The 27,870-nt window shown below is 46.8% G+C and overlaps 1 protein-coding gene across 1 annotated transcript in view; it reads left to right on the forward strand.

The window, feature by feature from the left end:
- Positions 1 to 9,334: 9,334 nt before the first annotated feature.
- Positions 9,335 to 27,870, forward strand: part of PARVA (parvin alpha) — a 129,324-nt gene continuing 110,788 nt past the window's right edge. The window contains exon 1 of the mRNA XM_087821738.1: positions 9,335 to 9,587. Coding sequence (XP_087677864.1) covers positions 9,335 to 9,587 — 253 coding nt within the window. The remainder of the gene's footprint in view (positions 9,588 to 27,870) is intronic.

The following is a 27,870-nucleotide window of genomic DNA, read 5'->3' on the forward strand; positions in this document are numbered from 1 at the left end:
GAGGACAGCTCCTAAGCTTGCTCTCCCAAACCATTCAGTTTTTTATCTATTTGTTTAATAAACATTCTCCAGATACCCATGGGGTTCTGCAGCCTTGTGCTAGGAGCTGGGATACAGAAAGAATATTATTCCTCCAGTCTGCCCACAAAAAACACAAACATAAACAAGTACCACTCCCAAATAAATACAAAGATAAGGAACTAGTTGTATTATAAGCATCAGCCTATTCTACTCACATTTATCTTAAGCATAAAGACTTATAGTCCCAACTATTGTAGCGCTGCTTTGGCAATAAAAACACAAATAAGTTCGTGTTTCTAAAACTGTGAAAAATAATATCAGGTTGTGCTGTTTCGTTTAAACCTTGATTTGGCTGTGTTAGGCTGCTCGGAATCAATCAATGCCGAGATGCAGCATGTTAATTGCGGCGAGAGAGGAAGCGGCAGGTGTTTCCAGCGCTGATGAGCTGCATTGAAATTGATGTTTTCTGCATTCTGGAGGCCGGTGACACTTCAGCAGTGTCTGTCTTCCCAGGAAGCGGATTTACAGGCTCTTCCTTCCAAACTGAAAATGGCAGCATGTCCCCACCCAGGCGGCTGATCGGAGAAGTCCCTCAGCACGGCAGAGGTGGCAGGGGGCAGCGTGGCTGCCACCTGAACGGGGAGGGTGGCAGCGACTGGATGTGCTGAGCTCCGGCGTGGGAGTTTATTGTAATAAGAAGGTTCCCGTACAGGCGAGCGTGTACTATTTCACCTACTGTTTCTCTTCTAACCTCACTGCTGAGTAGCTTGTAAAAGATTAATTTGCTCCCACGATTGGGAACTCTTCATGTGGATTGAAATGTGTTCCATGTGCACAGCTGTAAATACTGAAATGAACCAAAAATAAATGGTTTTGTGTCTGAGGAATCGAAACATTTCCACGCGGGCTTGGTCTGGCACCTCCGAGGGCAGTGTCCATTTCGTTTCTTTCTTTTCAGTGAAAGGACCTGGGCAAAGCTTTGATTCCGTGTGGGAGCCTGTGAGTTAATGCTGGGCTCCTGGAAGGACTTACCTGACCAGCAAATTGGGTTCGAACGGAGGGGGGCTGAAGAAGGCTCACCTCGGGTGTATTCTCTCAACAAAGAAAGCGATTCTCAGAGCTGGGGAGGGCAGGGAGGGGCCTAGCCCAGTTCCACCTGCGGCTCCTCTTACCTTCTTACCTGGGCAGCCTGGTTTTGTATTTCATTCACTCAACGGGAATGCTCCCTTCTGCACAGAACTGGCCTCTGCCTTTAACTCAGTCTTTTAGGACTGAGTTTTTGTTGTTATTTTTGTTTGTTTGTTTGTTTCTTCTCGATCCCAGTGCATGCAAATTCATGAAATGTGAGTGCGTCATACACTAGAACAGCCACATCAGCTTAATGAAGTGCTCTGTCCCCATCACTTCACACTATGTTCCCCATTGTTTGAAAGCTGCTGTCTGCTGATAGAATATTTGAAATGATTCATTCTTTTTCCATTGAACACCCACCAAAAGTAAACATAACTGCAGACGAGAGCTCCTGCTTTGCAAGCGCTAACATGCCGAGGGAAAGGCGCCAGGGAAAGGCCGGCCACCTTGGAGGGCGCTTTGCTGGTTTTCCTTGTGCCCCTGCTGGGCTCATGTGCCCTCCTCCTGCTCACGGAGCCACAGGCTCTCAGCCCTCAGCTGACCCATTCGCTGCAGCTCACCATCCCTCAGCCTTCAGGGCACACTTGGTAATTTCATGTTCGGTTCCTCTCCAAGCTCATTTCTAGAAATAAAAAAGGGAAAACCGGTGCGGTCTCGGCTCCCTGAGGAGCCTCTGACCCCGACGATGGTAATGGAGCCGGGGAGTCAGCTCTCCTCCCTGCCAGGTGCTGGCCTGAGCGCTGTGTGAGCGTTCCTCCCTTTAATCCTGAAAGCAAATCCTTAAGATCGTCATTACCTGTTTGGAGATGACAAGACTGAGACACAGAGGCTCAGGAGCTTACCCGGTTGTCCAGGTATACAGAAGTGGAACTGAGGCTGGACCCAGATGTTGGCTTCCAGACCACCGGCCGTGCGGCCCCTCGCTCTGGGTCCCCACCTGGATTTGCGCCCTGTGCTTACCTGTTCCTTCTCGCCCTGTCCTAGGTCAGTTCCCACTGCCACCCTCCCCCAACACGCCAGTGCAAAGCCCTGCTCAGCGGAAACCTCGAACAGAAGCCAAAGCTGCTGCTTTGCAGTACTTTGTGTTACCTCCGTAGTGCCTCTTACAGACTTTCACATGAAAATGATTGTTTAGAACATGTACCTCACCTGACCTCCACCTCTTCTCACAAAAATCTTTCCATAAACATGACATTCTAGGAAGGTGCCTCCTGTTTATCCAGATGACCAGGTACCCCTGACACACACTGCCATGCACCCCCAAGGACACTTTTTTTTTGTCCCAAATTGAGAAGCGTGGCATTACATAAGCAAGTCTCCAGTCCCCAGGGTGGGGAACCAAGAGCACAGGGCCGAGGGCATGGGAGAGGAAGGACCAAAGGAGTGTGTTGGGGACCAGCTGAGAGTGAGGTAGCTTCTGCAGGACCTTAGAGGTGGTGGGGGGGGGGGGACGGGGGGGGGGGGGGAGCAGGACAGTAATCACACTCGTGGTCCTGTGTGAATCAAACAAATGCCTGACCCTGGGGCCGCAACTCCAAACGCACCAAGGCACAAGAATTCAGTTCCCTCCTATCCCCAGGATAATAGAGGGTGTTTCCATAAGAATTTGGGGGAAGTGAGTCTGAGTGTAGAGTAGTCCCAAATGTGTAAGTACCTGATTTGAAAACAAATAAATAGCTCAAGAAAAGAAATCAACTAGTTAATCATTCTAAACACAGTCAACTGTGCTAAGTGTCACTCCTTCAGGGCTTTAACTCCAGCTCTGCCACCGCCCACTGGATGATACTGAACGACTCAGTTGTGCCTCACTGTCCTCATCTGTGAAGTGGGTTAATCTTCCCTCCTTCCTCCTGTCTTCCTCCCTCCCTCACAGGTTCCTTGAAAGAGTCCTGCTGTACATAGTCTCCAATTTTAAAATGGAAATGGCTAGGACATAACTTTGTAATTGGAATGGCCATGGTGAATCTCAAACGGTTCAAATTCCAACAGCAGAAACAGAAAAAACAACAACCTTCAAATCTCAGCAGAATGAGTAGCAATGGGCAGTTTCCACAAGAGGAGAGGTAAGCAGTAAACTGGGCCAGGAAACACACTTCTCAGAGCATTGCCACCCTTGTGGGACTCTCTCTCTGAACCAGCCTCTAACAACCAAATGTCCAGTCTCTGCAGACCCCTTTGGCCGGTGGTTCTTCAGGTTCGCCCTGAAGACACCGTCTGGCCCTGGTGATGTGGTTGCATCTTGTTAGATGTAACACTTCTGACCTTCCTTCCTAAAGATAACGTCAGAGGTAGGAACTGCCTTAATAGCTTCCCCAGCAAAGATAGAAGTGAGACTCTTGCCCCTGCAGGCTACACAAGTCTGGAGGTGAGTGTGGGTGGAAGGTGGGTACAACCGTGACAAAGAAGACCTTTCACACTGGCCTGGGAAGAGGGGAAGACCTTGGAAGTAATCTCAGTGGCCTGTGGCATGGACCACACACCAACAGAATCAGGGGGACCTGGGGTACACTTGTCTGGCTGGGTCTGAAGTGGCTGACATTTCCTTTCTATCTTTAAGAGCTTTGCCCCTGTCACTGTTCCTCTAGAATATTCTTCATTCCTCCACTAGACCATTCGAGTAGGAACCACCAATCTTAAGAGTTTCACCTCTGCATGTAGTTGACACCCAGCTCTCATGCCCAAGTGAGGAAACCCTCCATCTAACGTCTACAGTTCGTTCCTGGACTTCTGAGGATAGGTAAGCAGGTCACCCATCTCAGAGAACTTGAGACACGTTCCCCCATGGCTGATCCAGAGACTATTTGAATGGCTTCATCCTGTGTGATCTTCAAAAATCCCCACCCTCAGTCCACCACGTCACAGGCTGAGGTTGTTCAACTTCCCCTGCCCGATGCCTTCTCTGCCCACCAAAGAAGCCCCTACTCCCCCACCCCACCCTACCCTTGACTTCTGGGTGCCTTAGTTCAGGCCAGTAGGACTCCTGAAGGACATGCTCACTGGCAGCCTGGCCTTCAAAGGCCGCTGCTAATATCCCAGCGTTCCCACGGGGGCCGTGCAAAGAGAATTCTCACTTAAGACTCTCCCCGCAGAGCCATTTTCTCTCTCATGCATCCTTTTCATCCCAAGAAGCACACACCTTGCTTTCAGTGATCAAAGGGGTCCCCGAGAGGCTCTGGCTGGCTTCTCTCCACCTCCCCAGCCAACCCCCGCTGCTTTGATGTGGTTAAACAACCTCCAATTATTGATTGGGATCCGGACCCTTTGAAAACCCTCTTCATGATCTGCAGGAGCTCCTGTTTCGTTCCTTAGATAGTATATCCATTTCCAGGGCAGCTGTCACAAAGTACAGCACGCAAGGTGGCTTAACACAACAGAAATTGATTATCTCACAGTTTGGGAGGCTAGAAGTCCAACACAAAGGTGTCTGCTGGGCACTGCTTCTGCCCCAGCCTCTAGGGGAGGATGGCTGCTTGCCTCCTCCGGCTTCTGGTAGCCCCGGGCATTCCTGCCACTCCAGTGGCCACTGTCTTTCTTTGTGCATGTCTGTGTCCAAACTCTCCTCTTCTCCTAAGGACACTAGTCTTACTGGATTCGTTGCCCATCCTACACCAGTATGACCTAACATGCTATTTTAACCTAACTAATTATATCTGCAATGACCCCATTTCTAAATAAGGTCACACGCAGAGGTTCTGGGGGTGAGGTCTTCCACATATCTTTTTTTAGGGGACACAGTTCAACTCCTAACAGATGGTGTTCACATTTGGGAAACGAGGCCTTCGCCAGCGAAAGCCACTTCCAGTTTGAGCTGCACCGTCATTTGATCTGGAATGCTTCGTTTACCTCTATCCTGGGTTTTAAAGAAAAAGGTAACACAGCAAAGTAAAAAGAAAGCAGAATACAAAAGAGTAAGTATGACAGATACAAATTACAAATACGATTTATGAAATCTGTCTGAATGGAGCACACAGGCTCCAATTTTTCTCTCCATTACCTTAGTAGTTATAGTTATTCTTTCGCTCTTGTTTTAATGGTTACCCTGGAGGTTACAACATGATCCCTTGATTTATCAAAGTCCAATAGAAATTGTTGCTTTTACTTCTTCCCAGAAAATGCCATACAACACTTAACTCCACTTACTTCTCAATTTAAGCACTTTTGCGCATTTTAGTTTGATTTATATATTTTTAAACCTTATAAGACATCATTATTATTTTATGCAGTTTCTATTTTTTTTAGATGCACCCATATAATTCGCCTTTTTGTTTGTTTTGTATGCCTCCCTAGGTCACCAAGCTTCCATCTGGAAGGATTTTCCTTCTGCCATACACTTTAGTGTTTTCTTTAGTTTGGGTCTGCTAGTAACAATTTTTATAAGGTTGTCCCCCCCCCCCGAAAATGCTGTTATTTTCTCTTTGTCTACTACAGTGAAGTCTTTTGGAGACCCAAACCAAGGCAAGGGGTGCTTACCGGACACCCCCAGCTTGGAGACACCCGAACTTTTGTATACTTTTCCTTGTGAGGTTGGCAGTTGTCCTGCACAGTCTCTCAGCTTCTCAGATGCCTCTTCTGAAAGTGGCAGATGCCTTCCAGGGAAAGCAGTCCCAAGTGACAGGCTCACCTCTCTGGGGTTCTTCCTTCTCCATGATCTTGGCCTTGTAAGATTCACTAGCTTTCCAATGCTCTTTTACATTGTGTCCAGCTTTCCTAAATGTTTTCAGCGGGAGGGTTGGCCTGTATTACATAGTCTCAAAGTGCGAAAAGCCAAATAGCCAGTTTCTATCTATTTGTTAAGAAGCTGTCACATCACACTTTGCTTGCATCCTATTGGTCAAAGTTGAATCATGTGACTGCACATAGCTGGGAAACATGGTCTTTATTCTGAGAAACAATAATCGTTGCTGAAAAGTGTGGGTTGTATGGATATTTGGGAGAACAGAGTCTAGGGGCTCTAGCATTAGTCTCTTAGTTATTGGCTATACACATGACTTAAAGCAAGTTATTTAAACTCTCCGAGTTTCAAGTTACTCGTCTGAAAAATGGAGATAAAGGTAACATCATTTATGAGTCTCCAACAAGAAACTAATAATGAACATTTATTGAGCTAAGGCTTGTTATCAGCTTGGCACTGAGCTGAGTAGATTTTTCACACCAACTCTCTTGGTTCTCTCAACAATCTTAATGTGGCAAGTATTCATCTGTTCTCATGACTGAGGCACAGGGACGTAAACTTGCACAAGATTATGCAGCTATTTGGCTGCAGAATGGCGATTTGAACCCCAGACCTTCCCCACTGCAGGATCCTGACTTGTAAATCACAGAGCCCCGTCTGTGGGAGTTGCTGGGGGAAGATGAGAGGGCCTGGATTGGAACAATGCTGGGTGGCTGAGGACAGCACATGTTTTATTGATAGAAAAAATGGAAGAAAAAGAAAAAAGAAAATTGGTCCCCTAAGGGAAGGTCTGGAGACAGAATTGGCCTAGCTCTGGACCTGTGGATGTTTGAGTGATATGGGCCACCCAGGGAGTTAGAGGAGACCGTGGAGATAAAAGGGGCCCTACAGAGGATGTAGTCCCATGGCTTTATTATTATTATTTTTTAATCCTCACCAGAGGATACATTTATTGATTTTAGGGAGAGAGGAAGGGAGAGGGAGAGAGACAGAGAAAGAGAAAGACAGAGAGGGAGAGGGAGAGAAAGGAAGGGAGGGAGGGAGGGAGAGAGAGAAAGAAACATCAACTGGTTGCCTCTTGTAAGTGCCCTGCCTGGGAAGGAACCTGCAACCTAGGTATGTGTCCTGACCAGGAATCAAACCCGCAACCTTCTGGAGTACGGGGTGGCGCTCCAACTGAGCTATGCCATCCAGAGCCCATGGCTTTATTTTTAAAAATTAATCTGTTTTGTGATACTTTTATAAATTTTTATTGAAATACAATATACATACAGAAAATTGCTCAAATTATTTCGTGCATACTCCACGAATTTTCAAAGTGAATACACCCATGGAACCAGTACCCAGACCAAGAAACAGAGTATGAGCACCTCCAGTAACTTCCCTCATGCCTCCCAGCCCTCTGCCCCATTCTCATCACTACCCCTCCCAAGGCTAATCATTACCTGACTTGTAACAGCAGAGACTAGCTTTGCCTGTCTTTGAACTTTCTTTTTCTTTTTTAAAGATATATCTTTACTGATCTCAGAGAGAGGCAGGGAGAGGGAGAGAGAGAGATAGAAACATCAATGATGAGAGAGTCATTGATCGGCTGCCTCCTGAATGGCCCCTGCTGGGGATCCAGCCTGAAACCGGGGCATGTGCCCCAACTGGAATGGAACCACGATCTCCTGGATCCTAGGTCGATACTCGACCACTGAGCCACACCGGTGGGCCTGAACTTTCTATGAATAGAATGCTAGAGTATATGTTCTTTGTGTCTCCTTTTTTTCACTCAACATTATTCCGTGAGATACATTCCTAATTCTGCTTGTAGTTGCCAAATGTTCATTCTCATCACTGTGTAATATTCCATTGTGTGACTATCACAATTTAATTATTGATTTAACTGTTAAGGGGCATTTGAATGGTGCTGCTATGAACCTTCTAGAATGTGTATCTGGGTGCACAAGTGTACTCATTTTTGGATGTAACCTAGATTGTAACTGTTGATCATCTGGTACTACCTTGGCTTCGCTTTACTGATGATGAAAATGAAAATACAGAAAGGGAAGAGATTTGTCCAAGTCACCAGCTAAAGTATAATTTTCAAAAAAGCTAAAGTTAGGACTTTTTAGCACAGATAAAGTGAACACATACTCTGCTGGATCTATCGATCATTTTGTTTATTACATTTCTGTTCTCAGAAATTGCTGCTTGTTAGTTTTCTCTTTAGCTCAAGTAAAGGCAGATGGGTTATTAAAAAGCTTTAGGAACATGTCCTTGGAGGGACACACAGCTGGCCCTCTGAGGGCAAGCAGACACTGGGAAGGGATTCAAGGTCCAGGCAGCGACTCCCCATGGATTTTCTTTATTCAGACCACATGGCTTCTTGAGACCACTACTTTGCTCCATTCTTTTGGTTCTCTACTCACCAGCATGCATGTGGCTAAAAATGGACACCTAGTCTTAAGTCTGCATGATCATTGCTAACTTCTCAACTTCTAACAAGTCTCTCTAGTTTAGTTCAGATTCTTGATTGAGGCTAACTTACTGGCTGCTCTCCAGTCAAACATCAGCAGTTCTCTGGGTCAGGTCAATCAGCTGTAGTTACTTGGAGAAAACACACTTGCTAAGGGGCTGTGTGAGTATGTGTGTGAGAGAGACGGACAGAAGAGCCCAAGTGAGAACTTAGGGTGGGCAAGCATGATAAAACATGCCTTTTAATCATTTCCAGCATGAGTCCTTGAAACACTGTGTCGAGGACACCCCTGTTATCCCAAATAAGTCTGGTTGTTACTCTGTTGTTTTTACTTGGGGGGAGAGGGGGGCATTGTCTCACAGGACCCCAAGGTTGTACCTTCCCATTCATGTTTACAACATTTGGAATCCTCCTTTGCACAAGCCATTGAACTGCTAGAAGCAGGGTTGTCTCTAAGAATAAGAAGCCTGGACCCTGTGCGCATGAGCTTCAAGCCTCTCTGTTGGATATGGGAGTGAAGAGGAGGTTGGATGTGCCCACTTGGGGCACAGCTATGGATAAGTGCAGGAACAGTTGGATGTGCCCAGTTGGTGGGGCCTGAGCACATTCTGGTTCGCTCTATTTGTTTCCACACTCCCTTTTGGGCACAAGACACGGGCCTATTCACTATACAGGTAGAGATGCTGGGGGAAAGCAAGCACTTCACCAAGCAGCGGAGCCAAGACCCCGGGAAACAGAGTAACGGTTGGGTTCCGTTCACCAATCACAGCCCTGCATTTGTGCAAGGCTCGGTGCTGGGTGCAGAGCCGGGGGAAGGAGGCGGTCAGGCTCCAGCTCTCCCAGGATGGAGGGTCACTCACACGCACGCACAGATCAGACTGCACACGGCCAGGGCCGATGTGGGGCACCCTCCCAGCCCTGGCCAGCCAAGGGGCGCCGGGAGAGGCCTGGCCAGGGCGAGCGGAGGGCCCGAGCGCGCAGCTCGGGCCGGCGGAGGGCGGCGCGAGGGAGGGAGCGAGGGAAGGGAAGGCGAGCGTGAGCTGCCTTAAATGCTTGGAATAATTCCGCTTCCGTTCGCAAAGCCGCAGCCTCAGTCCCGCCGCGCCCGCGCCCGCCCAGCGCCAGCTCCGCGTCCCCGCCGGCCCGCGGCTGCCCGCTCCGACGCCATGGCCACCTCCCCGCAAAAGTCGCCTTCGGTCCCCAAGTCCCCCACTCCCAAGTCGCCCCCATCCCGGAAGAAAGATGACTCCTTCTTGGGGAAACTCGGCGGGACTCTGGCCCGGAGGAAGAAAGCCAAAGAGGGTGAGTGCGGCCCGCCGCGGGCGCCGCGGGGCCGGGGTCCGCGGGGCTGGGGCTCGGGCTCGGGCGGGTGGGAGCGCGCCGCGGGTGCCCGACGAAGAGAGGGGCGCGGCGACGCGCGCGCGCTCCCCGGGAGCGTCCCGGCGGCCCCGGCGCGCCCCCGGCCTCGCCCTCGCCCCGCTGGTGGCCGCGCCCGCGCTGCGCTCCGGGCCCCGCGGCGTCGGGGTGGCGCGGCCGGGGCTGGGGACCGGGCGACGCCCGCTCGCGCGGGGGCCGGGGCCGGGGCCGCGTGGCCCGAGGGCCCGGGACGGCGGGCGCGCCAGCGGGGAGGCGGTGTCCTCCCCTAGGCCCGAGTCTCCGCCCTCTACGCGCCCAAATGCTGGCATTTCCCAAGTTTCTGCGGAAACTTTTCTAGGCGCCGTCACTGTCACTTTTTGCCTTTCGTTGGTCTTTGAAATCAGGTGGTTTGCTGAAGTCGAGATGCAGCGTTGGCGCGTTCGGGATCTTGCCCATCCCCAGGGCCCAGTGGGGCTCTGTTAACGAGCAGATCGACATCGGATGTTTGTTGAATGAATGAGCGAAACTCGAACCCTGGATGAGCCTCACACACTTAGCATCATGGCCGTGACCCTTCTGTGAACTCAGGAGTTGAGAGCTCCTGCAAAAACCATTTCCTTTTTCCCAGCCGGGTGAATTGAAGTGCTTATTTTTTTCCGGGACAATTTGCCTGTAATATATTTTGTCTCAGGGACAGATTTCACATCCTGGCGCTTGGTTTGAAAAATGAAGTGACAGTTCTGAGGAAGCTAGTGATCAATGGGTAGATAGAAGTTGCTTGGTTGTTTTATTTTTTTCATGGACTGCTCAGTGGTGTGGGAATAACCCTTTTGAAGGCTGTGATACTGAAATGTAAAATAAGTTTCATGTTCCTGAGTTACCTTAAAGCGTAAAAAAGGACTTCATTGTTGAGAGTTATCCAAGTCGACACAAAGAACTGGACTTATCTTGAAGTAAGAAGCAACAAAACACATCCCCCAAAATGTTTTCCCCAGTTTGGTTATTTTGGTAAACCATCGAGTAGTGTGCAGTTGGTAGCAAATCATGAAATCCTGACTTGGAAAGGCCTTTCTAGATGACCCTTCGTTTTCCTACGGTGTTCCTGATATGGGCTCTCTAGTTTAAGACTGGGCAAGTCAATTTTTGGAGCTCATGATCTCCCAGGAGCGCTCACCCCACCTTTGCCAACTCTTCAGAACAGTTTACTTTGCTGTAAAAGTAAAAACTTGGTCTTCCCACATCTACTGCTGTTCCATTCATGGAGACTGAGTCTGATGATGGCCCTTCGCTTTTTCAGGTGGACTAGCCTGTTTCCTGCCTTCTTCCCCTCACCAGGCCAAACATTTTCTGTCCCTATAGGTGGTCCACATAGACATCCGATCTCTTCAGTTTTGCTCAGGGTCCGTGCAGAAAACAGAAGGTCAACTTAGTTGGGAATTTGAAAATAATGTCGGGAAGGGACTATTTAACAGAGGTGTGGGCAGGGTTAAGGGAACCCAGAGGGACCATGAGGAACCCAGGGGCCAGCAGCAGACATGGGGGAGCTGTGGCCACCCCTGGGCATGAAGGGACGAGGGGAGCAAAGCAGAACCCATCGAGAGCTGGAGCTCTGGAAGCAGGGCTGCCTAACGGGAACTGCAGCTGTGGAGGGACAGGGCGACTGTCGGGAACGTGGAGATGGATGGAGCAGGGAGACATGGCACAAGCGAGACTCTGCATGTTCTCTCCTTGCCCTGAATCTCTCACTGGTACTTCCAATTGGCTGGACCCAGTGGGAAGTCACCAGTGCAAGGGATTCTGGGTGAAATAGGGGTCAGCTCCCTTAGGGTACAGCAGTGCAGAGAATAGATCATAGTGGGGGGTAATGGAGAATAACTGGCAGACCCTCTCAAAGTGAGCTGCCCAGAAGTTAACATAGTACAATAAGTAGTCCAGAGCAGTCAGCCCTGGTTAGAGCACGGCCGCCACCTCCTTTGTTCCAGCACAAACACCATGTTCTATTAGTGTAGCCAAGGCTGCTTTTCTTTACTTTGCCACCTACATCACACTGTTAATCTCTCTCGGAGCTTGTTATCGGCTGAAAGATATGTTTATGTTCATTGCTTTTAAATCATTCTGTTCCTTTTCTCAGGTTTACTCAGTTGGATTGTTGAAATCAAGTACAAGCTCTTTTCTTTAATCCTTGTTATACTTGACTGTTAAGTCCTGATTCTGTCATTCAGTCTGTTAGCTAATCCAGGCGGTGTAAATGGGTGAGTTGAAGAGCACATGCTTCTCCTAAAGGGGAGTCTTCACCAGCTCCAGTTGCTGGCTGTTGCGCACCACTGGACCCAGTCAAAGAAGGCAGTGGGGTGGGTCCGAAATGACCTGCTCTTGGTGAGCCTGTGCTGGGTCTTGGTGATCAGTGCTTTACTTTGCCAGGAGCCCACTAACCATCACTCCAGTAACAAGGTTAGATCTTGCTCCAGATCATACATAATTTCACAGCTCTGTGCTTTGCAAAAACTGCCTTCTTCCACTTTACCTCTAGTGTTCTAGAACCTGCCATTCTTTTTTTCTTAAAAAAATTTTTTTTTTAATTTTTAGAGAGAGGAAGGGGGGAGAGAGAGAAACATCGATGCGAGAGGGAAACATCAGCTGCATCCTGCACATCCCCTGCTGGGGATCGAGCCCGCAACCCAGGCATGTGCTCTGACTGGGAATCTAACTGGCAACTTTTTGGTGCACAGGATGATGCCCAATGAATTGAGCCACACTGGCCAGGGCTAGAACCCCCCATTCTTCATGATTCCTCAAGGACACTGATGTTGGTCTATCCACAAATTATTTCAATGTTTTAGCAAAGAATTCTGCTGGCCCGAGGACTGTCATTCATTGTTTTGATACCTATTGGTCCCACTGTAGTACACAAAGATTGGGAGAACATAATACATGTCAGTTAGCTTTTTAGGTCAATAATTTTATATAAAAAATATGTCTTCCTAAGAATACTTACTAGTTACATCATAGAATAATTATAAGTCTCATAAGAATACATTAAAACTAGTCATCACTCCAGTGTTTTCATAAGGAAAAAGTAGCATTAGAGAGGCATGAGGTTATAGAGGTTAAAAGCATGGCCTTTAGGGTTAGATACTTTTGGGTTTGATTTCTGGTCTGGCTCCTTATTTATTGCTAGAATTTAGGACAAGTTCCTTAATCCCTCAAAGCCTTTGTTTCTTCATCTATAAAATGGGAATAAAAATTCCTTCCTTACATGGAGGTTGTAAGGTTAAATGAGACAAAGCATGTAATATGCGTAGCATCGCAAATAATATTAGCTATTAAAACTGACAGCTCAATTTCACATGGTCTTTAAATGCTGAAGTAGTCTTTTCATTATGGACTGCAGAAGATTCTACAGGTTCTGCGAACAGCCTAGTAGCCCTTGACTGTATGAAGCCCATGTAAGCACTGTTTTGTTCCCTTTGGAAATTAGGGATCTTTCCGTACAAGTCAGATCCTCTGGTTTCCAAAATGTCACATTTCAGCATTTTAAAACATCTGGGCCCCTTCTAGTGAGCTGTAGCTAAGAGGCCTTTATTTTTCTCTGTGGATCTTCTTTTCAGGGTTTCCATTTATGCCATACATGCCCTCCTGTGTAGCTCCTTAGACTAGCCTTTCAGAGTTCACTTGTCAAAGGGCTACATTTCACCTTTCTTCCTCCAGATCCGTCCCCAAGACTTGCTCTTCCCAGGAACACCTTCTTGAAATGGATTTGCCAGCCGAAGGGACCTAAATTAGGTCAAGAGCAACGGTTATTCCTGTCACTTTCCCAGTTACTTACTATTCTTCAGAGAGGAGCGTTGCCTAGCCTCCAAAGTGTTTGTAAGGGCTTTAACTTAATAACTCTTCTAACCATCCTACAACTCAGCACTTTGGTTCTCGTTGGCTGGCCAGTGGGACTGGAGGAGATCCCCAAACCCTGCCACAGGCGTATGGTTTCCAGAGTGAGTGGGACCACCAGCGTGGCTGAGCTGTCCCCTGGGAATCAGCTTGCGTTCTCGCTTTCCAAAGTGCCTCCTCAAACCCGCACCACTCAAGCTCTCCCCCAGACCTTGAGATAGAAAACTGAGCACCAGGCGTGAGCTTATTTAATGTCCCTTCAGCCCCTCCCCCATACCTACAGCTCTCCTTTCACCTCCCTTCCTGCCCTAGTCCCTTCTCCCCTTGCGATGGGGCCATTCCTTTCCCCTTTCTCCCAGGCTTGGCATAGCCACATACCCTTTTCTCAAATCCCGAGTCCTTTTCATGCCACTCTGTTCCCTGACATTCTGTAAATATGCTTGGGTCTTTCCCATTTAAAGAAAATCTCCTGGTACTGGTTTCCTTTTAAGCTGCTCACCAGAGATCTTGAAAGTGTTGTATGTACCAGCTTTCTCTTTCTTATCTCCTAGTCACCTCCCGATCCGCTATTCCCATTCTTTCAGCAGTTATTTGAGTGCCTAGCATATGCCAGGCACTGTGCTAGGTGCTGGGACATGGCAGCGGGGAAAAACAGATGAAAACCCCTGCCTTCACGGAGCTTACATTCTAGTAGGGGAGATTCGTAAAATATGTGTAATTTGTCTGAGTGGTGCTAGATGCTAGAGTGAAATAATGCAGAAACACGGAAAATGGAGTGGTGCAGGATGAGGGGTGGCTGGCAATTTTAAGCAGGATGGGTAGAGAAGACCTCACTGAGAAGGGTATATTTGAGTCAAGACCTGCAGGAAGTCGTCAGAGAGCCTTAGGCATATCTTGCTTGGAGAAAAGCATTGCAGGAGGAGGGAATGACCAATTCAAAGGCTGGGGGGGGGGGGGGGGCGGGGGCTGGTGTTTTGAGAGCCAGCAAGGAAGTCTCTGTAACTAGAGGAGAAAGTGAACACAACTGTGGAAGGTGGTGTGGTGTCAGGGGTAATTCGTCAGAGTGGGGCTGATTGTTAAAGACCCTGGAGGCCTTTGTAAGACAAGGGCCTTTAGTCAAAGTGAGATGGTGAGGTTTTGCACGGAGAAATAACATGACCACCCTCTGTTTTAACAGGATCACTCTGTCGGTGTTAAGTGACTGAGGGGACAGGGGTGGAAGCAGAGAGGTGAGTCAGGAGGGGCAGCTGTAATGATCCAGGTGAGAGACAGTGGTGGCCTGGAGCTGAGTGGTAGCTGTAGACAGGGTGAGCATAGAATTCTGGATATGGTTTGAAGATATAGCAGATAGGGTTTACTGCATGATTGGGTGGAAGATGAGAGTAGAATCAAGATGACTCCAGGGTTTCGGTTTGAACAGCTGGCAAGATGGGATTGATTTTAACTGCGATGGAGAATTCTGCAGAAGAGCTGGTTTGGGGAGAAAGAGGAGCAGCTGAGTTTTGGCGTTTAGTTAGGGCGCCACTGCGCCTGCCAGGGGTGATGCTGAGTTCGCAGTTGGTTCTAGGGGCCTAGTTCAGGGGCGAGGTCTGGGCTGGAGACGCATTGGTGTTGAGGCTGAATGGGACTGTCAAGGAGAGGAGAGTGGATGGAAAGCAGAGGTCTAAGGACTGAGCCCAACGGCTTTCCAACTTTCAGAAGCGGGGAGCTGAGGAGGAACCAGTGAGAGAATGAAGAGGAGTGGCCAGTGGGAGAGGCGGGAAACGAGAGTGCGGAGCTCCGAAGGCAGCCTCAGAGGCTCTTCTGTTCACATGTCACTGGCTGAGGTCTCCAAAGTCAGTCTCCTTTTCAATCCTGATTCCACTTGGGTTCTCGGTGGCATTTGACATTACTTGACTTTGTCTTTTCCTGAAAATTATTCTGTCCCTTGACCTTAATCCACACTGAATTTGCTCCCTGTGTCTCCCATGCCTCTTTTTCAGGCTTCTTCTCAGGCTTTTCTTACCTGATTGCCCCTCAGCAACATTTCCTGGGGTTTTGACTTCACCTGATTTCGGTTTCTTTTTCTCCTGTGGATTATCTCTTCTACTCTCAGAGTTTCAATGACCATATACCCATTGATGATTCTCAAATCCAGATCTTCACCTGTAGTCCTGATACAACTTTCCACTGTCTCCTGGATGTGTCACAGGGCTTCCCTTTCAAGAAACCTTCTTTTTAACCATGCGAAACCACTTTTTATTCCCTAAACACATCATGTTCTTCCACATGTTTTAACCTTTACACATGCAGTTCTATATTTCTGGAATGACCATCTTCCCTTCTCTATACAACGAACTCCTATTCATTCATTAAGACCCAATTCAGATATCCCCTTCTGCTTGATGCCATTTATAGCTCCCCCAGGAAGAGTGAGACGCTTCCTTCTCTGTGGCCCCCACCCCACCTTGTCCATACCTCTGTGGTAGCACCGGACACATTGCATTGCAGCCGTTTGTAGGTGTGTGTATGTCACACACTAAGGTGAAACCCCTCCTCCTATTGCCCTCCTGCCTCCGGTAATATTTAACACAGAACAATATTGGAATTTCTATGGAGTGAGTTTTCCCATATTTATCTTGGTGAAAATAGCCCACCACTAACTGGTTGTGTAATTTTAGACAAGTCTCTTCCCCTTAGCCCATTTCTAACATCAGGGATTAGGCTGAATAACCTTGTAGGGCCCTTGCCACTCTGGTATTCTGTGATTTCTGCACTCTCATTTCACCAGACTTCTCTCAAATTCAGTTTTATTGTCTGTGTAGGGTGGTCTGGGAATGACATCATCACAAAGCCTCTTTCTTTCCTCCTCTACTGAAGGCACCTCTGTGTCGGGAGGAAGAGACGGCAACCAGGATAAGTGGGCCCCGGGCCCAAGGACACCTCCATATTAGGTATCGGCCTTCTTGTCTCATGGAATATCTCTGTTTGGTTTACAAGTGCAGCTCGTAATTATGTTTTAGTCATTAGGACAGGAGAAGGGTTGAGATCCTCATGTAAACATTTGTAAGCATCAAAACTCTCCACTCACTGTCAGGGAAAGAAAGAACACATTTGCGGAAAGCTCTACAACAATTTCAAGACTTTAAAAATGAAATTAAAATAAAGTACTTTTTGAAAAAGTTGTAAACTTCCTGTTAAGTTTTTAATATGTCCTGTAGCCTGAGAAATCCAAATGAGGGTTTTGCCTGAGGCCGGGAGCCCCCAGGACAGGAACATTTCATCTGGCTTAGTCCCGGCCCTTATCCTTCCCTTTCGCTTTCCCTCTGGGCTGCAGGAGGACAGGGGTGTGTGCATTCTGCTCACATTTGAACCCCGAGTGCCTAGCACAGCACCAGGGTCTTACCGGGTGCCCTCAAAATGCTTCTTAACTAACTGCCTGAATCATCACTGGGCATTTTATTTCTACTGAGGGAGTGCCTGGGTTTCTCCAAATTGTGTTCTAAACTCGGATGATGTTTCTAGTCCCCTGATTCCATCCGGGCTCAACTGCTAGCTGTGTGTGTGTTTTATAAAACTGCCTCCTCCCTCGCGCTGGAATCACTTTACCCTTTGTGAAAAGACATTATCATTTAGCCCTGTTGTTTGACAAACACACACAGGCCCCAGAGACCAGAGGTTTGGGTCCTAGAATCTGGTTATGCAGGGGCAGCCCTGAGCCAGCAAGGAGGCCCGCTGGTCAAAGGTGGTGAGGAGACGAGTGTGGAAGCCAGCGTTCTTTGTTTTCACCCAGAAAAGCTTGCTTTGCAGAAATGGCATTGCGCATGTTCACGTTCCAGTGCTTAAGCGTAAAAGGACTGAGGTGAAATCACCTCTCTGCAAGGTTTGGTGGAGACAAGAGAAATGTGCAGGCTGAAACTCTCCTCAGCTTCGTTTGCTCAGTGCCCGCAGGGTTAAGGAAATCGGACAGTCCGAGCAGGCCGCTGTCAGTGCTCCTCAGCAAGCGAGCTCAGGCTCTGCGCCTCTCCCCACTTCGCGAGGAAGAACTGAGGAAGGGAGAATGGCTCGCTGCCCGCCTCCCCGAGCCTGGCCTCCCTCCGATCCCCCTCTCCGATCCCCCTCTCCGATCCCCCTCTCCGATCCCCCTCTCCGATCGGGCAGCTGCTTCAGGTTTGTTCAGGCCTGGGACAGATGTTTACATGGCGCCGTCACTGCGGGACTCACCTAAGATCCGGTTCTTCTGGCGTCTGCTAAGTGAAAGTTCTATTTACGTGGAATGTACCAGCGTGCCAGAGCCTTAGAAAAACCAGACTTTGTGACTAGTGTCATTGTCTTCCCTGCGAACCGAGTTGAGGAAACGTTAGGCAGTGGGTGGAGGAAACCGTGACCTTAATCAGAAGTGTTCTGACCTACTGCACGCTCTCTTGGGGAAGGAAGAATGAACCAAATCATTGAGCATCCGATTTTTTTTTAATCAAAGTTTTTTTTCCCCATTGTAAAATTAGCTCATGCTTACGGAATTTATGGAGAAATCGAAAGAGAAAACCATCTTGCAAAGTACCAACTTCCAAAGGCAGTTACTATTAGAATTTTGATTTCTTTCTATTTTTTGTCTTCACTATAACTTTTTTTCTTTTTTATAGTTGTGAGTATACCGTGGATATTAGATAGATAAATATTCTGTATCACTTTTCATTTATTATTATAAGGTAAATATTTTCCATGTTATAAATCTTATCAAATATACTTCTGTGGGTGCATGATATTCCATTGAGGGAATGTCCTATTGTTTACTTAACCATTTCTTTTGGTCTTTTTTTTTTTTTTTTTTTTGTCTTAGAAATAATGCTGCCTAAAGCTTTTTTTTTTTTCTTTTAAAAAAAATTCAGAATAGCTTCCTTTGCATGGAGCACCAGAAGTGCAATTACAGGGTCAAAGGCTGACAATTGGCTTGCCTACTGTCAGTAGTTTGTAATTGTTAATTAGGGAAAAATTACTGCTTTGGGTCTGGGTGGTCTTTTTGGTAGGCTGTTTGAAAGTAAGACCAACATTGTTAGGCTGAAAGTTTCTGTTTGCTCCTGGCTGTCAGGACCAGGTCACCTAAGAGGTGGGGTGGGGTGGGATGGGAGGGCAAGGCCTCAAGAGGGTGCAGATTTCCATTCTGGCCAGTAATGTGTGCAAAATAAGCTCTAGTCCAGGCAGGTCTTTATTTCAGAACATTCTCTTCTGGCTATCCTTCCATCCATATATGGTCCTGTGTATCACACCCAGTGCCTGCTCCTCCTTATAACAGGACCCAAGGCATGGCCACCTTGGGAATGGTCAACTTTGAAGCTCCCCTGGGAGTCACAGCCACCCCGCTGTCCCGCTGGAGTGGGACCCAGTGGAGGTTTGGTCAAGAAGTCCTTCCTTTTGTCACTTTCTCAACTTTTGAATTCTTGGACTTGCCCCACAACTTGGCAACCACAGACAAATGGGAAGGAATCACAAGACAGTGGGCTAAGTGCTGCGGTGGACAAATTTAGGTTCACAGGGTTGAGGGACCCTTAGGAAACAATGTTCTTGAAGTTAGAGGAAGAACCCACAGGCTGACAAGAGAAAGGGCAGGATTTGGGAGCCTTCTGAGTTTCAGTTGGATTTTAACAGAGTGGGCTGGGCTGATGCCTCAGGGGCTCAGTTTCCTCAACCTGCAGTAGGAGTGAGTAGTCAGGTATCTTATTTCATCTCCTAAGTGGATCTGAGCCAGTTGGAGCATGTAATCATCACACCCAGCCCCCTCGAGGCATATTTCTGGGGAGTTACCCATGGAGGCAGACGCCCTCCCTGGGAGTGATGTGGCCAGGGCATTTATTTCATCGTTGAATCATACACATTCCCGTCACTCGGTCCCTTATCTCTTTTAAAATCTAGAGGCAACTCCCCTTGGTTCCGCTGTGAGAAACAGCCTGACACTGAGGATCCAAGAATGATGTTCTTCATGAAAACACAGCAGGTCTCCTGGGTGGGGATGATGTTGGACCTCAGAGGGGCGAGGCTACCGGCCTGTTCTGCTTCCTCCGTGACATAAACCCAGGAGGCAGGGCTCCCAGTGACACCAAGAGGCAGGCTCTGTACTTGTTTCTTTCAGAGGTGCATTCATCGGTTGAATAATTAATCTGCCATTTGCAGTATTACATTGACTTCTAAATTCAAAAACAATTCTTTTTAAAGCAGTTTTTGTCTTGGCCAACATGGCTTGGGCTGTGGGGCAGGCTGGGAACCCCTGTGGGGAGGCAAGATGAGTCTGGAAGATGATCTGCAACCCCAATCAGCAGTTTAGGGGCAGGGAACTTCAGGTCAGTGGAGGGGGGCACTGAGGTGACTGGGTGCAGAGACTCTTGGCGTCTGGTGGGTGCGTGAGTCCTGAATCAGGGAGGCTCATCTGAGTGCAGGGTGGGGTCTCAGACTCAGAATCCTGGGGACAAAAGCTGGCAGAACTTAGCAGGCATGTCAGCACCCTAGCCGAGCAGGTGAGGGGCAGTGGCAGGCCACAGTTTCGGGGTGGACTCAGGATTCAGTGGCCCCACAGAATGGATGTAGGAGGGGAGGCTGCCAATGCTCACTTGGGAACCTCAGTTTTGCCTCTCTCACTTCATCCCCCTACACTCCAGGCTTGGAAATAAACTTTCCTCTCAGTGGGGACGGGTTTTCATGTTTACCATAAAGCGGAGTCCTCCCTGGCTCCCAGCCTGGTGGGGCAGATCTACAGGGGACAGGTAGTTAATCATGACAGCTGGGAGAAGCAGGGGGAGCAGGACCGGACAGTTTTGATGCTATTTGCATAACACGGAGGGAGGGTAACACAATTCCATTCAAAACAACTCAGGATACAGGCCCCTTGCAAGGAGGAGCAACTGTCTTTTGGTTGAAGGTTGCAAGGCCTCTCTTGGAGGGCTCAGTAGCCCCTCCAGCACCTCAAGGGCCTGGAGAACAGAATGATCCTTCTCCCCGCTTTTTCTCCATGCCCGTCGTTATGGTAAATTACAAGGCTCCCATGATGACTATGGAGAGGCGGATTGATTTGTTCCTTCTGATTGTCGCTGTGCTGAACTTGGCTGGGGTGATGGGCACCCAGATTTCACACCTTATAATGGCCCTGCCAGGGGTGGATGTTAGCACAATTGGGACTTGACACTTCAATAAATCAGAGACATTCTGCTGTGGAGATCAAAGTTCAGAATTGCTTAAATTGATGTTAGAGCAGGTGGGAGACAGGAGTCCAGGGCCATGAATTGGATAGATAGTAATTGTCGTTTAGTTTGTAGGACCTGAATGTCAGCTTTTCAAATGATATGACATCAATTTAAGTAATTTCGGCTCCCAGTTACCTAGCCCTTTCAGTATTACTGATTCTGGGAAGTGTGATTCATGGACTAGCTTATGCTCCTTGTGGGGGAAAAAAACACCAATACAACCTTGCTTTGTATCTCTGGTGTCAGACAGTTGTGTTTGTGCTGGATCGGTATCAAAGGGCTGTCGGCTTTCGTGGGTGTGTTGATGACAATTCATCTCCTACCTGGATGTGCTCATAACTCCCAAGCTGTATTTCCATCCATGACCTCTCTCCTGAGCTTCAGACTCATTAGCATATGTGTGCCACTTGCACATGGAGATGAACCTGGGCTTTAACACAGGGCACATAGTTCCCAAAGGATTCTGATGAGGTGGGAACGTGCTCGGCTTTCTGATGGCAGCTCAAATCCAGAGGAAATGTCTGACCCATGTGGAGGAGTATACATATTTTTCTTTAATATTGAAACTTTATTGAGATACAGTTCACCCATTTAAACAGGATAATTCAATGATTTTTTAAAAGCATATTCCCAGCTGTGCAACCATTGACACAGCCAATTTCAGAACACTTTTATCACCCCAAAAAGAAACTTTGTGCCCATTAGCAGTCATTCTGCTTTCTGTCCCCATTCCCTGACCCCCAAGTAACCACCAATCTATATTCTATCTCTATAGATTTGCCTATTTTGGACATTTCATATGACTGGAATCATACATTATGTGGTCTTTTGTAAGTGCCTTCTTTCACTTAGCATAGTATTTTCAAGGTTCATCCATGCTGTAGCAGGTATCAGTACTTTGTTCCTTTTTGTGACTGAAAAATATTCCATTATATGAGTATACCACATTATTTATCCACTCATCAGTTGGTGGACATTTGGATTGTTTGTACTTTTGGGCTATTAAGAGTACTGTGGCTATGAATTTTCATTTACAAGTTTTTGTGTGGACATATGTTTTCATTTCTCTTGGGTAGATACCTAGGAGTGGCATTGCCGAGTCATATGATAACCCTAGGTTTGACATTTTGAAGAACTGTTTGGCTGTTTTCCACAGTGGCTGCTCCATTTCACACCCCCACCAGCAGTGGATGAGGGATCCAATGTCTCCACATCCCCAACTTGCTGTTATCTGCCTTTTTTATTAAAGCCATCCCAGTGGATGTGAAGTGTGGTTCTCATTTGTGATTCCCTGATGGCTAATGATGTTGAGCATCTTTTTGTTTGCTTTTTGGCCATTTTTAGATCACCTGGGCATTGGTGTCTTAAATTCCTTAGAGTTCAGTGCACATTTCCTTAGTCCTGGGCATGACAGGAGCTCTGGCCACCACCCCAGAGAGCTGCACACGGAGGGAGTCTCATTCTCCAATTTTTTTAACATTGGCTGGGAGCACCGGAGACATGCTACATCTTGTATTAGATGCATTTTATTCGGCAGAATGACTGTGCTCCTGAAATATTTCCTGTTAAGTAAAATTGTCATAATCTTATTATACCACTGGCTTTCATTATTAAGTTGGAAATTGTTCGGCTGGAATATAATTTTAGCCACAAATTGTTAAAAAAAATCCTACCTGGAAAATAACAAAGAATTGAAACTTGTACATTTAAGTAAAATGTGGAAATTCTTATTGCTATGCTACGACTTTTCAAATAATAATAGTAACACCAGTGGTAATAATGCCATCAGAGGCAAGCACTTGGGCTGTGCTATTATGGGCCAGGCAATATGGCTTTGTATATATATTATTTGATCTTACTAACAACCCCATGAAATAGGTATTATTAGCATCTTTGCCCCTTTACAGGTGAGGAAAGTGGTGGACAGAGGGACCAGGTAACTTGCCCACAACCGAGGCTAATTGTACTAGTTAAGGTAACACTAGCTGCTATAACAGATAAGCCCCCAATTCTCTGATGCTTAACACAATAAAAAGTCTATTTCTTGCTTACAGCAGAACCCAGTGGCAACGTTCTACCTGGTCATTTAGGGATCTAGGCCCCTTTCATCTTATGGCTCTGCCTTCCTCCAAGTTCTCTGAGTCCTCACCAATCAGCTGGTGGGTGACAAAGAGAACAAAATTGCAGTGGGAGGTTTTTATGGGCCAGGCGTAGACATGATAGATACTACTTCTGCCCGCTCACTACTGGCCAGAACTCAGTTATGTGGCCACACCTATGTGGAAAAGAGGCCAAGAAACATAGTTTAGTTATCTGCCCAGAGGGAAAGGAAATGAGTTTTTGCAAATACATGCATCATTCTGCCATTACTAGCAAGTGGAAGACATGGGATTTGAACCTTGGCAGTCTGGCTCCAGAGAGTTGCTCTTAACTAACAGTTACATTCTACTACCTCACTGTGAACTATGGCTCAAAGCCTGAGAAAAATGTGGAGAGTTGCACAGGTTTTTACTCAGTTTTCTTCCCACGTGTATCTGTTTGGTGGCCTGGATGCCGTGCCTGGGAATTTTGTTGAAGTCACCATCTTTCAGAAAAGAGTAACTGTGAGAACACTTATACACTGATTGAGTGTTCACTCTGTGTCTGACACTGTTTGAAGCTTCTTACATGTCCTATTTCCTTTAATTCTCACAATAACCCTATGAGATAGGGAATTTTTATTCCCATTTTTCAGGTGAAGGAAGCTGTAGCAGAGGGCTTGGTGAGGTGTCCAAGGCCATGTAAACAATAGCTGTTTCTGGGCCTGGAGCACCTCACAGGAAACCAGGGTGCTGGGTGGGTCTGAAGCAAAGAGGAGATAAGAAAGCCACCAAACCTGCAATTCACAGCTGGGCCAGAATCTTGTTTGGATTCAAACAGATCAACTCTGTAAGTCATTTACGAGAGAGTCAGGAAGATATAAACACTCACCAGAGATTCGATGACATTCAGGAATCACTGTTAACTTGTAGGCTGTGAGAACGGCAGTGCAGTTATGTTAAAAAAAGAAAAAAGCCCTTATCTTTCCTAAATACATACTTCAGTGCTTATGGACGACATGATCAAATGTCTAGGACTGGCTTTCGGGTGTTGCAGTGCAGGGGATGAAGTGTCACTGGGCAAAGTAGCCACACATTTCTTGTTGCAGAATGATGAATACATGGAGGATTGTACCAGCCTCTCCGCTTTGGGGCATATTTGAAGTTTTCTGTAGTTATAATAAAAGAGGAGACTTTACTGATTTAGACTTTAATGAATAGTCTTTCTGTAGCTGCCTGGATACTATATGCAGTGATGTGGGTGGGCTCCGAGCACAGAATGTGTTTGCTGGAGAACAGCTGAGCAGCCTGGGATGTTTTGTAAAACAGGTCTTCAGGGACTCGGGGAGCCCTTGGCCCGTTTTCGAATTCTGATTCTGAGATATCCCTAGAGGCGGCATTTAGAAGAATTGAGCTCCTGAAGATGAGCCCTTGGGCCTCTGAAAGGCTGGAGCACAGGCTTCCTGAGTGAGGGAGAGACCAGGCCAAAGTCTGGGCTCTGCCCTGGCCAAATGTCCTCAGCACAAGCTAGTTGTGCAACCCGTGATGAATATCTTGCTGAAAGGTACAGCATGGCCCCAGGCCCCAGCTGCACTTTAATTAAACAGTGAAAATCCATCAAAGACTTGGCTTTCTGAGCCGGCCAGTTCTCCTGAGTCCCAGGTGAAGCCAGCTCTGGGCTGGCCACAGGCCAGGAGGAAGGTGGGCTCTAGGCCCTCCCGAGTCCCTGCCTAAAATCAACAGCCAACACTCAGCAGCCCGGCTTCTGACCCGATGCAAATTAAGCATGGCATTTGGAGATGGTATTAAATGTCCTAAATCAATATTTTAGAGGCAGGATCAGAACAATTAAAAACACTGATTGCCTCCTCAGATTATTGGAGTACACATGAATATAAATTTTTAAATTCTCTTTTAAAACTCAGCAGATTGAGAAAGATGGGGTCTGCCTGGCGATACTCTGAACAGTTTATTCCATCGTCAGCATCTTTCCCCATTTTCACATGTATCCAACACATACCAAGCAGGGCTTTCGCATATGATGTCACATTTAATCCCTACAGTAGCCCCAGGAGATCCTGTAATCTCCATTTTACAGATGAGGAAACTGAGGCTCAGAGAGGTGAAGTGCCTTGCCCAGGGCCTCTCAACTTCCAAGTGGCACAGGGGCTTGAATCGGTTTCTTCGTACTAAAGTCCAGTGCGTTGCCTGCTGTAACAGCTGACTTTTCTGAATGGCGTTTATTCTTCATTCATCAGTTGTAATTCACAATGATGAATAAACAATACAATAGTAACTGTTTAATAATTTACCTTTTCTCTGGTATTAAAAGGTATTGGCAGTTTTTCTAATCTGTCTGTTCCACAGACATTTCTTTAGAGGCAGCCTGGTGGGGTTTTCTGGGTTCTGGAGCCCACCACACTGCCTGGTCCCACCGCACACTGGCTGTGTGACCTGGGACACGCTCACCAGTCTCTCTGAGCCCCTGCTTCCTTACATGCAAAATAGGATTTTACTAAGGCCACCTCAGAGGGTTGTCATGAAGGTGAAAGGAATTGGTACTTGCAAAGTGTTTAAAGGAGGACCTATTCCTCAGTGAGCATCCCATAAATAGGAGCCCCGGGCAGGCACTGCCGAGATCCTAGAGAAAGAGCTGTGTCTTCACTGCCAGAGAACCGACCTTCTGTTTAGCCAGTTGATATATCGCTTCTATTTCAATTAAACTAACTAAAAATGTTTATGTTTATGTAAAAAATTTAAAGAGACCAGACATATAAACTGAAAAGTAAGGGCCTCTTTCTACTTTCCTACTCTCGGGCTTTAGAGATAATAGTGCAGCCTATTATAATAGCAATAATAATGGTACCAATAGATAGAATGTATAATTATAGAATAATAATAGCATAGTATCAGAAGTTTCTATTTTGCAAGTATATGTACTTGTTTTGTTTTTGTGCAACTGGGATACTATTGTCAATAGTGTTTAGTAGTTTATATTTTTTCACATACCTGTTCATCTTGAGTATCTTTCACATATGGATTTATCTCATTTTTTTAAACAACTTTATGCCCTGCCTATATGTGCCATAGTTAAATTTAACCAATTCCCTATCAACGAACATTTAAGTGTTTGGTAGTGTTTTGCTACTCCAAACAGTACTGCATTAAACACGCTTGCAAACAAGTAAGAACATTCTCTACCTGTTTATCTATACATAAATTCTTAGAGGTGGAATTTCTGAGTCAAAAGTCAGGTTTGAATTTTGTTGGATACTACCAAATTGCTGTCCAAAAAGGAAATGAGAGGAAAGGAAAACACCTACCCAAACCTTAAAACTCTTATTTCTTCTTCTTAAGAATTCAGTCTTGAAAAGAGAGGGTGGAAACTAAAAGTTATCCTGATCTCCCATTTTATTGGAAATGCTTTTCCTTAGCCAGAGATTTTTGGGCATCAGATTCTTGGGCTTCTGGTACACACAGAATGTTCTGGATTTCAAGGCAAAACCCTGTGTGTTCTTAACTGTCTGTCCACTCCCAGGCCCCCTGTTCTCTGAAGGAAGGACTTTTGTTTTCTCCCTTCAACTTTCAGGATAAATATTTAGAGATTTCACACTTTCTGGAATGAACACTCTTTGCTGCAGAGGCCTGATTTCTCACTGGTGGAGAAAATCACAGAGGAACGTCCCCAAGCAGATGTCTGAAGCAGCCTTGCTAAGTGATCCACCAGCCCGGCATAGGCCTCTCTGCGGCCTGAATTCCTCCAGGCCCGGAAACAGCTGGGGCCTGACGGTGTCCTTCCTTCTACGTCTAGTCCCTTTGGCAGGGATAGATGGGACTTGGTAACAGACTGACTTCCTTTTAGGGATGACTGCTCCACCAACCCCCAGCCAACCAGGAGCAGAAAACCCAGTGATGAGGGTGATAAATTGTGTCCAGGACTGTGCCGAGCAGGGGGAGTGGCATGACTCACGAACCCCTGTCCCCCCACCCCCATTACATTCCAAGAGCTGCCTTCCTTGGGGCTTAAATCACTCCCGAAGAGCAACATCCAACCAGGCTGCGGAGGGAGGCCAGCTGCTGTTTGCTGGCCTGGGTGAGGCCAGCCCAGGGAGGGCCCTGGCTGGAAATGAATCCTGGAATTTTCTTTTGGCAAAGTCTTTTGAAGAGGCTGGTGACCCTGGCTTCCCCTGGGAACAAGACCGTGCATTTCTGCTCTCAAGGGGCCTATGTGCTCCTATGCCTAGCCCATGCCGTGGAGAGAAAGAGACCTAATAGCCTGGTGACCCTGGGCAAGTCACTTCATTTTTCCCCTCTACAAAATGGGGATAAGAGAACTTTGTACCAATCTCTCGGGCTGTTAATAATTAGAGCTAATTCATGTCAAGTGCTTAGCACACAGAAAGCAGTTAATATTACTTGCTATTATTACTAGTATTTCTACCATTCCTCTCAACCCATTTTGCAAATAAAAAATTGGGACATGTCTGGTTGTGACTCTGGCCCTTGCCCATGATTTGTAATAATGCTAGTGAACACATATACAGTTTACTGTGTTCCAGGGTTTTATGTATGTTGACTCATTTAATCCTGCCAAACCCTATCAGCAGCTATGTGATGAGATCTACGATTACCCCCATTTTATGCATGAACAAACCGAGTTACAGAGAGGCTGAACAACTAGCCCACAGTTAGTGAGTAAATGGTGGAGCCAGGATTCAAACCCACATTGTCAGCTCTAGAATCTATTTTCCTAACCACTGTGTTATCCTGCCTCTAAGTATATGTTTGTACATTTCTATAGGAAAGTTTTCCAAAGATACAATAGTCAAATAGAATTTATTTTCCTCTTTTTTCTTGTGTTAAAAAAAAATATGTGTGTGTGTGTGTGTGTGTGTGTATATATATGTTTTTCTTACAATAGCAATATAGGGTTATTAAAAAAATTGGAATATACAGAAGAGGAAGATCAAAGTATTTTTCTACATGCTATCACCTATATTGGTGGTCTAGATGAAGGGCCAGTTCCTTTTTACTTCTAATCCTTTTTGGACTGTG

Source organism: Miniopterus natalensis, chromosome 11 (assembly GCF_054644295.1).
Source record: "Miniopterus natalensis isolate mMinNat1 chromosome 11, mMinNat1.hap1, whole genome shotgun sequence".
Classification (NCBI taxonomy): domain Eukaryota; kingdom Metazoa; phylum Chordata; class Mammalia; order Chiroptera; family Miniopteridae; genus Miniopterus; species Miniopterus natalensis.